Raw genomic sequence first — 13499 nt, forward strand, 5'->3', positions numbered from 1 at the left:
AATGTAGGATGTTTGAGACAAACTCAACATTCTCTTAGATCGGTCACGACCAATCTTTATTCCGAGAATATATGTTGCCTCTCCCAAATCCTTCATTTGAAACTGTTGGGATAACCACTCCTTAATGCCAGACAATACATTCACATTATCGCTAATGAGAAGTATGTCGTCCACATAGAGTATAAGGAATACCAGACTCCCATCGATACAGACCCTATAAACGCAACTATCGTTGACACACTGCTCAAAACCATAAGTTTTGACCACGTCATCGAAACGTTTGTTCTAGGATCGTGAAGCTTGCTTAAGTCCATAAATGGACTTCTTGAGCTTCCACACTAGATGCTCCTCACCTTCCTTGATGAACCCCTCTGGTTGTAGCATATAGATGTCTCTATCTTCCTCAAGATACCCATTCAAGAATGCGGTCTTGACATCCATTTGCCACACCTCTAGGTTCATATGGGCAGCCATGGCCAAGAGAGCTCGAATAGACTTAAGCATGGCTACTGGCGAAACCGTAACCTTCCCGTCTGGTCCTCTCTTGCGTTTGTATACCCATTTGTAACCAATGGCCACACGACCAACAGGTAGCAAACATTTCTCGTATACATCCATGGCAGTTATGGATTCATATTCAGAAACCATACATGCTTCCCATTCAAGAGCATCTGGATCTGCTAGTGCTTCTGAGTAAGTCCAATGATCTTCTTCGACAAGCCCATCATCAACTGAATCCGTAGATTCATTGACAAACGCATATCGATTGGGCGGTTTGCCCTTTGATGCCCTCTCACTACGACGTGGCACTATTGCAGATTCAGTATCGACAGCTTGTACGTTTTCTGATGAGACTTGGGGTACTACATCTTGCACAATTGGCTGAGTTGGTTGACTTATCATGCCAATGTCTTTGACCTCACCGAGGATGATTTCGCTCCTACTTTTGTGGTTATTTACATAGTCCTCTTCCAAGAATCTTGCGTTAGTTCTAATAACGACTTTCTGATCCTTAGGACAATAAAAATAACCACCTTTCGTTCCTCTAGGATATCCTATGAACAGCTTTACTTCAGTTCTAGGGCTCAACTTATCGGCATCCTTGTTCAGCACGTGTGCTGGACTGCCCCAAACCCGGATGTGGTTAAGAGAAGGCTTGCGCCCTAACCATAGCTCGGACGGGGTCTTTGCAACCGACTTAGAAGGCACTAAGTTAAGAATGTAACCAGTTGTTTCTAAGGCATATCCCCAAAACGAAATAGGTAAAGTAGCGAAACTCATCATCGAACGAACCATTTCTAGAAGAGTCCTATTTCTTCTCTCTGCTACACCATTCTGTTGGGGTGTATCCGGTGTAGTCAACTGAGATGTAATCCCAGATTCTAACAAGTATGCTCTAAACTCGTTACTGAGGTATTCGCCACCGCGGTCAGATCGCAGTGACTTGATACTTTTACCATGTCGCTTCTCTACTTCCGCCTTGAATGTTTGAAACTTGTCAAAACATTCAGACTTGTAGCGCAACAAGTAAATGTATCCATGCCTTGAGTAATCGTCAATGAAAGTGATAAAATACTCGTACCCTCCACGAGCTTGAGTGGACATAGGTCCGCACAAGTCAGAATGAACCAGTTCCAACACTTCTTTGGCCCTATACCCCTTTGCCTTGAAAGGCCGAGTCGTCATCTTTCCCTCTATGCAGGATTCGCAGACTGGGATTGGTTCTACATGGAGAGACTCCAAGATACTATCGGAAACCAGTCTTTGGATCCTCCTTAGATTGATGTGACCCAATCTTAGGTGCCAAAGAAGAGTTTGGTTCTCCTGAGAATAAGCCTTTCTCTTCTTTTGGTTTGTAGTCAAAGTATAAGCAGATGAAGAATAATCGAATGGACATGAAAAAGTATAAAGAGAATCAGCTGCACTTCTAAATAAAACTTGACCATCTTTGATGAATACTGCACTGTCTTCTAAAATAATAGAATATCCATACTTTCGTAATTGAATAGTCGAAATCAAGTTTTTTCGAAAACCCGGAACATAGAGTACATCTCTCAAAACCAAAACATGTCCATCAATCAATAAATTCACATCTCCAATTGAAACAACATGTAAGCTTGCTTCATTTCCCATGGAGAGTGCCAGCTCGCCTCCACTAAGCTCCCTTGTCCGCAGGAACCCCTGCAAGGTGTAACAAACATGGTCAGTTGCACCCGAGTCAACAACCCATTGATGGGAAGATCTCGAAACTGAATATGTTTCTGTTACAAGAGTAGTAGAAATACCTTGAGCTTTCTTCATCATGGGACAGTCAGACTTCCAATGTCCTACTTATTGACACTTGAAGCATTTCTCTTTCCCTTTTGGCTTGCCAACGCCTCCGGTCGGGCCTAGCTTCTTCTTGCTCCCACCTTTTGCTTGGCTTTTCTTGCCATGGGCCCCTTTCTTCTTCCTACCTTTCGGTGGAAAACTGGGTCCTGTGGCAGTGGCCAAAGCCTGTGGACTCTTTCCCATGACCCCCTCGGCCGCTACCAACTCATTAAGCAGTTCATTTAGAGTGAACTTTTTCTTGCCCATTACGGCATTGAGTCGAAAGTTTTCGTAGGATTTGGGCAGAGTGTGGAGAACCATGTCTACCTTAATAGCATCCTCGATTCCTCCACCGAGCACGTCCAGCTCATTGAAATGATTAATCATATATTCCAAGCACGTGCTCGCGCACGAATGAACCTTCCGTCATCTTTGAAGACATGAGTTTCCTCATGAGTTCAAAACGGACTGATCGGTCCAATTCCCCAAAGAGCTCCTCGAGGTTCCTCATAATTGTAGCCGCAGTCTCCAACGACTGATGTTGCAGCTGCAATGCAGAAGACATAGTGGTCATAATATAAGTTTTCGCCATATTATTTGCCCTATGCCACCGCTTATGGGCCTCCCTTTGCTCTTCGGAAGACCGAGTATGAAGGTTCACGGGAGCAGGAGTAGTAAGCACAAACTTATACTCCTCCGCGTCTAGGACAAATCCCAGATTGCGCTTCCATTCTGAAAAATTCAGACCAGTAAGCGGCTTAGCAGATAAAACATTCAAAAGCGGGGTAACAGTCATATCTGAAACATAAACAAACAAGCGCACATTAGAAAACACGTCATTGCATAAAGATTCGTGGCAATAATATTGTAACCTTTTGATAAAATAATATTATTGAAACCTCCGTTAGTCCAATCGAATTACACGCAAGCCACGTTCGTGTGGACGTTTACGCGCTATTCATTTGACCAGACACCCAGTCTTTGGTCTCATTCCATTACCAACTTATCCTTATGACAAAATGGGACCAATAAACGGACCTTGACTAGACCACGCAATTTCAAGAAGGGACTCCGTTGGGGAGTTGTACTTGAAATAAACGCCTAAGCTATGACCACAGTTTAGTCATTTTTATGACTATCTTTTATTATAACCCCTCCTAGAATAATCCATGAAAAACTAACCCGTGCAAGCCATGTACGTGTGAACGTTTAAACGAGAAGCTCCCACTATTCTCAAGGTTAAAATAATTAATTTTAATCCTTTCCAGAATAACACGCAGAAATTAATACATGCAAGTCACGATAGTGTGAACGTTTACATGCAAAACTCCCACTTATTCACAAGATTAAAATATTTTTAATTTAGAAGTTTAACCGACAAAAGCTGCAAATTAATAACGAGTGCAAGCCACGTTCGTGTGGACGTTTACATCAATTATCAATTTACTTTGTCTTAAACCAACTGTGGAGGTCTATATCAATTTTATTTAAAAAATTGAATTATCCGCTTAGTCTTTTACTTCAAAAGGTTTACAGGTTAAATCACGTTGACACGGAAAACCTAAGCATGCATTTCTAGAACACATGTAATAAAACATGCTCGCTTGAAAATAAAACGTGCTTAGTGAAAATGTGATAGAACCTAGCATGATATTCTATGTGCATTTACATTCACATAAGCAAATAAAATCATGCTCAAAACACTTTAACGGTGATTAAATCTACGACATGCTAAGAACAATAAAAAAAAAGAAATTCTTCGCGGCTCATTCGTGGAATCCCATTTCTAATCTATTACACTGAATAATAGAAAAGAAATAAATTAACATAAAGAGCCCAAGACTGAGCAAAGGACGCCCAAGCTGAAGAGAGGCGTGGATTAGGAACCAAAACCGGCTGAAAAACCGCCCAGGCCCGGATCTGGCACAGCCCAAAGCAACAGATGAAGCACGGCCCAATAACTGTTGTGCGTGGCCCAAAACCGCAGGCCCAAATTCGTGAACCCTTCTCTGGCCCATCTTGAGACGCGCCGCTGTTAGGGTTTTAAAAAAAAACACAGCGCCACAGCGGCGCCACCTCTCCTCCTCGTCCAATCGGTCAACCCTCAGCCGCCGCCCAACCCCGCCTTCAACCACGACCTCTCCCTTCTCCGATGAACCTCCACCGATGGAAGGACGCCGCCGGCAGACGAGGACGCGAGCCTTCTGGTCGCACAGCCTCTGGACAACTTCTTTCCATCGAACTACTTTCTGTCGTCGCGACTCGGACCTCCATGTCGATTCAGAGCGGCGATAATCAATACCGCGGCACAAGCCTTCGGCAGGTAAGCTGGTAAGGGGCGTCGGAACGTCCCCAACTGCTTACGCCAAGAGCCATAGCGGCCACAGTATCAGCCGCAAATCGGACGGAGAGCAGCCATGAAAAGTAAGCTAGTGGATAACCAGAGCCCGCAGGTGGCTCGATTCGCACCAGGCACGGCGGCGCCCACCAAAATCCGGTGTCGTCTGGATCAGCATCAGTTCTTGTTCTTTGTTCTTCATGCACAGTACCGTCCGAATTGATTTTCCATATTTACAGATTACAACAGAAAAAAAAAAACAATTCGAAAAACTAATCTAATCACGGATTTTCTCGTGATTGAAAAACGATTACAACATCAAATCGACAAATCAACAAGCCACGAAGAACAACAGCAGGAAAAATGAAAAAAAACTTAATGGTTTTACTATTCATTTATCCGATAGAGCCGAAATTCTGGAACCACGGCTCTGATACCAATTGAAGGAACCATATTTTGACATATGATTCACGTGCCCGTGATCCATTTCGGATATCAAACGAATACATACAAAAACCATGTGCCTATAGCAAGAGGATTGAATCTTACTTGCAAATCCGGCAATGATCGACTCCAGTGTTGATCTTCCAACTTGTTCCCACGGCAAGACTTGACGTTGGATGGCAACGATCTTCAAGTCCCCTCCTTTTTCTAGGGAAACGTGCCGCCTCACTTTCTGTGTTCTCATAGATTTATCTCTATTTTATCTCACGTAATGTCACAAGTAATTAGAATTAGGGTTGTACCTATTATTTATACTGGGTATTAAAACCCTAAATAATAAGCCCATCATCTAATTAAACTAAAATAAAGCCCAAAGGCTTAAGTGAGAAATAGATGGACGGAAGCCCCATATGGAGTGAAGCCTTTATTGGGCCAAGCGGGGATCTACTAACTTGAATAAAGTTTGGCCTCCCAGTGCTCGATTTTCCTATTCAGCCCAGAATAAAATCGAGACACAAGTATTAATTTATTCCACTAAAAAATTAATACTGAATTACCTCTTTATTCTTTAGGTGAGTCGGGGCTAGTATTAGACTTAATTAATTCCCGTGTTTAAGATATCCAATAACCATTAATTAATTAATTCCTCTGACGGTCAATTAATTAATTAATTAGTCGCTTAATTATAAACGACATCTCGAGTGCTACCACTTAAACTTATTATCGTATCGGAACTAATTCCACCTGCAGGGTTTAATACGATAAACTTATTAAGTACCTCGAGAGGATATTATCATCCTATTTAGGGCTGGTAATTCGGTGTCGGTTTTTCGGTTAAAACCGTAACCGAACCGGAAAAACCGGTTATCGGTTAACCGATAATCGGTTTTTACCGGTTCGGTTCGGTTATCGGTTAGTTATATCTCTGTTAACCGGTTAATCGGTTTAACCGGTCGGTTAACCGGTTAAACCGATTAACCGGTTTACTTAAATTATTAAATTAATTGTTTTATATTTTATTTTATATCAAATTAGTTAGGGTTCTCGCGTCTCACTTCTCTTCTCAATTCACGCCTGTTCTGCACTTCACGCTTTGCGGGCGGCGCCTCACTTCTTCTTCCGACGTCCGACCGGCGTGTCTTCCCACCGGCACCGGCGCCGCTCTTTCCCCCCTTCCCCCGTGCTCAGCCTGTAGGCGGCAGGACGCAGCCACTCTCCCAGCCCTCTTCTGCTGTTCTGCACTTCACACTTTGCGGCGCCTCCTTTTCTCTTCCGACGTCCGGTGCATCTTCCCACCAGCACCGACGTGTCTTCCCACCGGCACCGGCACCGCTCCCCCCTGGTCAGCCAGTAGGCGGCAGGACGCAACCGCTCTCCCAGCCCCTTTCTCCCATCCGCCGCTGCATTTGCCATCGCCTACTTTCGCCCGCCATCCCGGCTGCCATCGCTTCCTTCACCATCCCGTCTGTCCAATTTGCCATAGACAGATACCAGTTTGGCAGTTTCGAGAGTGCCTTCAAAAGGTAGAATAAATGTTGCTCCTGCAAATTTTGACCATTATGTAAATCTATTCAATTTCGTATGCTAGTGTGTCTCAACTGCAGTGCAGAAATTCAGCATTCCACTGCTAATATGAATCTTCACTTTGTAGTTATACAGTTTAATATGCGGTTGTGTTGTGTGTGACAATAGGGAAAAGAACTGCAATACTTAATATATGAGATGAAATGAAAAGGAGTTGCTCGAAGGTTGATGCTATTGTGTATTAGTGTTATGACTTATGATAAATCTCAAAATTATGTCTCTGTCCAAAAGCATTGCATGGATTTATGCTTGCATGTGCAAAATTGTATTTGTAACAGAAAATGCCTCTCATTGGCTCATTGTTGAGTTGAGCTTTATTGTGTAACAGAATATAGTCACCACTTTATTACTTTAATTTTCATAAGTGAGATTGGATTACCATCCTTCAAACGAAAGAAAATATAAAACTATAAAAATGACTTTTTGCCACCTCTGTTTCACTGCATTTTGTGTCCACTCCAGTTCAGTATTTTATAGCATTGATTTGTGGTTAAATTGTTGGCTTAGGTTGGGAATTTATTTATTAGAATTAAAATTGTTCTTTTTTTTTACTATAACCTTATAAGTCTTTATAAAATGTTTTTGTGTTCTTAATAAGCATAAAACATTAGTTGGTGGAGTGGATAGGACATCATCCTTTCTTTGAAAGGCTAAGGTTCGAACCCCACTTTCTACAAATTCATTAATTTCAAATTTTTTGGGATTAATTTGGTTAACCGATTAACCGGTTAACCGGTTAATTCTGGCCGAAATCGAAATCACCTAATTAATCGATTTGTCCGGTTAACCGAATAACCGGTCGGTTTAACCGACCGGTTATTCGGTTAACCAGACCGTAAACCGGTTCGGTTTTCGGTTACTCCATAGGGCTTAATTCGGTTCCGGTTAACCGGTAAACCGGTTCGGACCGAACCTGACCGGTTTACCAGTCCTAATCCTATTATTAGCATGACACGGTTCCTTATTGCAATATAATCGCATGTCAAATAATAATTGCTATCACCCAAAGTATCGAGTATATTGAGCTTCAAGAGAACTCTCACCCATGATAAATCAAAGCAATAGTCAATCTATTATTCACACCGATTAATCCAACTAAGGTTAAGTCAATCTATTATTCACACCGATTAATCCAACTAAGGTTAAGACTATTTAAGTCGCCAATAGTCAATCTATTATTCACACCGATTAATCCAACTAAGGTTGATTCTTAATTAGTCAGAATATAAGAATTAATCTATTATTCACACCGATTAATCCAACTAAGGTTGATTCTTAATTAGTCAGAATATAAGAATTCATCTCACTTCTATTATTCACACCGATTAATCCAACTAAGGTTGATTCTTAATTAGTCAGAATATAAGAATTCATCTCACTGTGATCCTGTTCAATACACGAATCCTGTTCAATACACGAAGGTACTAGCATAAATAAATAGCCAAGACAAACTATTTATCCATTTATGCTACAATCTAAACCAGCAACTCGTCCATAGTTGCCTCGATTGTGAACTCAATTTATATCTCAACTTTTTTCAATTATATGATCTTCTGTGATCTACAACACACCATATAATCTGTAGTATGAGATAAATTGGACTATAATAGGATTATGCAATAACAATATTTCAGATAGAAGAATCACAGTGAACAAAGGAATCAATGTATACAAGCATAAAGTCTTGCTTTTAGTATACAACCCTTCACATATTCACGTCTGGGCGAAGACTTCTCATTATATCCAGCCAAGCAGAACCAGGCACCTCATTCGCGTCTTGTCGGTTCGCAACAGAACGGCTCATATTCTTCTTCCATTGTCGAGATCTATTGCGATGCTTCCTGCCTCGCAAACTATTAACATGTTCTGTCTGCTTAGTCGGAGAAGCAGGCTCTTTGCCCGAAGAAAGTTTCCTGCAGTCATCAGTGACATGGCCAATCGCAGAACAAAGACAACAGAAGTATGGCAAATTCTCATATCCAAACTCAATTTCATAAATATCATCATTACATTTAACATCAAGAAACTCAGGGATATCCAAGGCCACATTCATCTCAACTTACACCCTAGCAAAATAACCAACCGAAGCCCTAGCAGACATGCCATCAACGAGAATAGGAGTGCCAACATGCCTAGCTATACCAGAGAGAACTTTTGGATGCCAAAACTTATGCGGGGGATTAAAGATACGGACCCAAACCTGAGCAGTAGAAGAAACAATCTTGTTCAGATTGAAGTTGGGAGTCCATACCTTAAGGAAAAGAAACCCCACACGAAGACGCCAAGCAGATTTTGCGAAAGCCAAAGCATGATCCTCAGGTGACGAGAACTTCAAAGTGAAATATCCCTTGCTCAGAGGGATAGCCTGCCATGGAGACGGCATTTTTCAGAGGCTAGAGAGCTCAGTAAAAAGATCCGCTGCAAATCTCGGCGAATCGCCTTTGCAAAGAAAAACCGTCCCATGAATGGCATGTTGAAAGGATTTGATTTGCCATTGACGGAAAGTCGAGGAGATAGAAAGACACGGCCTGTCGTCCACCATTGCGGGTTTCAGCACCACAAAATCATGAGCCGGGATGTTTGCGGGGCATCCCAAAGATTGTCTAAGAGACTCGGCAAACGACTTCACGGGAGGAGTACCGGACGGATGTCGGACTTCTCCACCCCGACCTAACTCCAAAAGCAATCGCTGCTGCTCCGGTTGCTAGGGGTGAGCATCGGTCGGTTCGGCCCACCGACTGACCGATTTTTAGTCGGCCGACCGACCGACCGGTCCAGAAAAAATCTGGCCGACCGACCGAAACTCAACATTCAAACCGCCCGAAAACCGAACCGGGCAGTTGTCGGTTTTCGGCCGACCGAACCGAACCGGCCGACCCTGTGCAATTTTTTTTTCCACCTAAACAATTAATTTTCAGCTATTCAAAAAAATATTTAAACATAAAAACATGATCTAAAATTAAAAATCCAAATCCAACATTCCAAATCCAAGTTCCAAACTTCCAACATTCAAAATCCAACATATAAAGTTACAAAATAAAATAAAATGAAATCCAACATTCAAACTTCCAAGTTCCAACATTCATTTTTCCAATCTTCACTCTAGTCTACACGGCTTGATTTGATTCTTCATTTATGACAACTCCAACTCCAAGGATCTTCAAAGCTACAAAATAAAATGAAATAAGTTACAAGCTAATCATAATAAATAAAATATAAAGAAATTATTCATTTGATATATAACTAACCTTCTTCGTGCTTTCGAATAGACTCCAAATCTTCTTCAACTTTAATAGGATCCTTTCCCATCCTCAACCAATCTTGGGCACAAATGAGGCTCTCCACCATAGTAGGATTCAAAGAACTTCTAAAAGGATCGAGCACCCTTCCCCCGGTGCTAAAAGCGGACTCGGATGCAACCGTAGAAACGGGTACCGACAACACATCTCGGGCAAGCTTAGCAAGAATAGGCAACCTAGGTTCATTGACCTTCCACCAAGTCAACAAATCAAAGTTCTTCACATTAGGCACCTTTCTTTCTTTCTCATTCAAGTACACATCCAAATCATTGGCCACATCGTCTCCTTCAAGCATTATTTGCTTCTCATACTTGTCCACCAATAAATAAGGAGTGTCATGCTCTTGTTGTGAAGAAGATTCAACCTCAATAGAATGATCATTTGATGGTTGATACAACGCTTTATATTCATCATACAAAGCATACAACTCATCCTTCACACTAGCCGCTAAAGATGTGCCAATTTCATTGCCATATGATTCTTCAAGCATAAACTTCAAGAACTTGAACTTATACCTTGGATCAACAACCAAGGCAAAGAAAATGAACTTGTTCATTTTGGTTGGATCACCCCAATACTTGTCAAACTTTTCCTTCATCTTCAACCCCATTGGTCTTACATCTAAGGCGGACCCTCTTACCCATCCTTTCAACAACACCAACATTTGAGCAATCTCTAAGAAAAACGCATTTGAAGTTACATACAATGACCCCGAGATCTTCACCGTCAACTCATAGAATGTCTTCAACACTTGACACATTTTCTTTCCATTTTTCCAATCAACACAATCAGGCGTATTTCCAAGCTCTACCTTATAAAAAGGATCTCTCACTTCAAACAAATCAAAGGCTTTTTCAAATTTACAAGCATGCTCCAACATAGTATAAGTAGAATTCCACCTAGTAGGAACATCTAGGCATAATCCACTTTTACTTTCAATCTTCTCTTTTTTGACACACTCATTAAACCTTGCAATTCTTTGACAAGAATTGTTAATGTATTTAACTGCTTATCTAATCTTCACAATTGAAGGACCTACTTCTTTAAGTCCACTTTGCACCACAAGATTAAAAATATGAGCCACACACCTCATGTGAATATACTTGCCCCCACCCAAACAAGCATCCCTAGCAACCAACTTACTTTTCAAAGCAGAAAGCAATGTGTCATTTGAAGAAGCATTATCAACTGTCACACAAGAAACTCGAGAAATTCCCCATTCACGCAAGCATGCATCAACTTGTCTACCAAGTATCTCACCCCTATGACTCTCAATTGTGCAAAAGTTAATGATTTTCTTATGCAAAGTCCATTCATCATCAATGTAATGAGCTGTGATGCACATATAATTCAACTTTTGCAATGAAGTCCAAGTATCTGTAGTTAAGCATACACTTTGCTTAGTTGATCTAAAAAACTCCATCATCTTTTCCTTCTCACATGCATATATGTTTCCAACGTCACGTGATATGGTGAAACGTAAAGGAATTTTAAATTTTGCACACAAAGCTCTCACAAATTCCCTAAATCCTTCACCTTCAACAATTGAAAAGGGGAGCTCACCTTTAATTACCATCTCAACCAACTTCGATCTACAAAATTCCTGATCAAATACCCAAGTGTTTAAACTACCCACCACTGGCCCATTATCACTCACCCCCTCTTGAGGCACCGGATGCAAAGACAATTAAGTTTGTCTCGCATACGAAGTCACACACCCCTTCTTGCATCTTTTACTAGTCATATGAGCTTAAAGAGATGAAGTTCCATTCTTTTTAGAATCACAGAAATATTGCTTACCACAATATATGCAATTTGCTTTCTTGTTTCCCTCATCATCTTCAAATCGGGTGAATTGTTTCCATACATCTGACTCATTCCTATCGATTTTCCTTTTCTTTGAGGTTGTTTGTACCGACTCGGTTGGACTTGGACCACTTGTTGGTGGTGGGGGGGTGGAGGCATGTCACTCGGACTCGATCCATCAACTTGCGACATTATCAAATCTGCCAACAATAACACCAACAATTAACGCCAACAATCAGCCAACTAAACTAACTACAGTCTACCAACAATATCAAATATTTTGAAACTTCAAACTTGGCATCGTTTCATTTGAACTAACAACAATCTTCCAACTAAACTATCAAATTTGTTATCATTCTCATTTCTCAACATTCAACAAAAAACTGAACTAAACGGAAAGCAAACTGAATTGAACGGAATTACCGAAACTAACCTGTGCTGTGGACAACGACGGCTGCGGGCTGGGCGCGGCGACGACGACTGCGGGCTGGGGTGGTTCTTCGCGAATCGCGGTCGTGGCGACGGCTTCGAGTTCCAGGCTGCTGTTCGCGCTGCCTCGGACTGGGCTGGGGTTCTGGTTCGCCGGCGCCCGGCGGGTGGTTGTCTGTAAGGGTGAACCGGTTAGGGTTAGGAATGGGGGAGACTAGAGAGTGGCGCTGAGGGCAGAGGGCCTGCGGGTGGGGTGGGGTGCGGCGCAATGGAGAGGAATTAGGTTAGGGAGAATTAGTGGGGGAAAAAAAACCCTAGTAAACTAAATTATGGTCGGTCGGTTCGGTTTTCGACCGGCCAAAATCAAGAAAACCGAACCGGCCGACCAAACCAAAATTTCTAAAAAATTTGGGCTGAACCGACCACCCAGGCCGAAAAAACCGATCGAAAACCGATCGGTTCGACCATTTTTTGGTCAGTTTTTTCGGTCGGTTCGGTTTCTGCTCACCCCTACCGATTGCCCCGAACGAAGGACACCACCAGACTGATCGACATCGCAGCAAGAAGAGGATTGATCTCACGAAAACGAGGTAATGACGGAGTTCGCGAACGGCGACAGAGAATTGCCCGCTGACGAAGGAAGCATTGCCATGCTGCTGTTAATCTTGGCTGCGACAGACACAGAATGAGGAGGGAGTGCGTTTGGATCCCTAGTCCCCACCGAGGGCGCAGATGCCACAGGGACCGAGGACGAACTATCAGCGCACACGGACGAAACCCTAGTTGCCGCCATGATAATATCAGAGTAGGGAACTTCCGGGAACAGGGAGCAATCACGGGAGGAATTGAAGCTGATAGACAAAGCGTCGCCGAGAGAGGGATCCGCAAGAAACAGCGGCGGTTGGAGGGAAACCCTAGGTAGAAATTGTACGTTGGTGTGTAACGGAGGAAAATCGGAGGACGAGAGAGTCGTCATAACGCCGGCCGAAGAAGACCACAGCCGGCCGGCCAGAATCGCCCGCGGAAGGACCGCCTAGGCGGCGGCCAAGAGACTCCCTTGAGAGAGAGAGCGCCGCATCAATTGTTCATTCTTAGGCTGGATGAAATTCCAGGCAATATAGACACCAAATCAGTTTTAATTTGATTGGAATTGTTTGTCCTGAGAAAAATAAGAAAACACTAAATTCGTGTATTTAGATTCAAAAAATAAAGTTCGTGAAAAAAACTAAAAAATGCTGAAAATTTGTGTATTTACACGCTAATAACCCATATTTTTTGCCTTGTGAAAA

At 42.3% G+C, this 13499-nt stretch overlaps 1 protein-coding gene across 1 annotated transcript; it reads right to left on the reverse strand.

The window, feature by feature from the left end:
* Nucleotides 1-9625: 9625 nt before the first annotated feature.
* Nucleotides 9626-11523, reverse strand: LOC130990330 (zinc finger BED domain-containing protein DAYSLEEPER-like). Its single transcript, XM_057914540.1, has 2 exons — nt 9925-11523; nt 9626-9842 (listed from the first exon to the last, which is right to left on the reverse strand). Exons 1-2 carry the CDS (start codon nt 10853-10855, stop codon nt 9784-9786), a joined length of 990 nt encoding a protein of 329 aa, XP_057770523.1. The 5' UTR covers nt 10856-11523; the 3' UTR covers nt 9626-9783.
* Nucleotides 11524-13499: the final 1976 nt, after the last annotated feature.

Source organism: Salvia miltiorrhiza, chromosome 6 (genome assembly GCF_028751815.1).
Source record: "Salvia miltiorrhiza cultivar Shanhuang (shh) chromosome 6, IMPLAD_Smil_shh, whole genome shotgun sequence".
Taxonomy (NCBI): domain Eukaryota; kingdom Viridiplantae; phylum Streptophyta; class Magnoliopsida; order Lamiales; family Lamiaceae; genus Salvia; species Salvia miltiorrhiza.

Coding starts and splice junctions, on each gene's coding strand:
- LOC130990330 (XM_057914540.1), bottom strand. CDS start 10,855: ATGTTGGAGCATGCTTGTAAATTTGAAAAAGCCTTTGATTTGTTTGAA. Junction 9,843..9,924: donor TATTCGAAAGCACGAAGAAG/GTTAGTTATATA, acceptor TTTATTTTGTAG/CTTTGAAGATCCTTGGAGTT.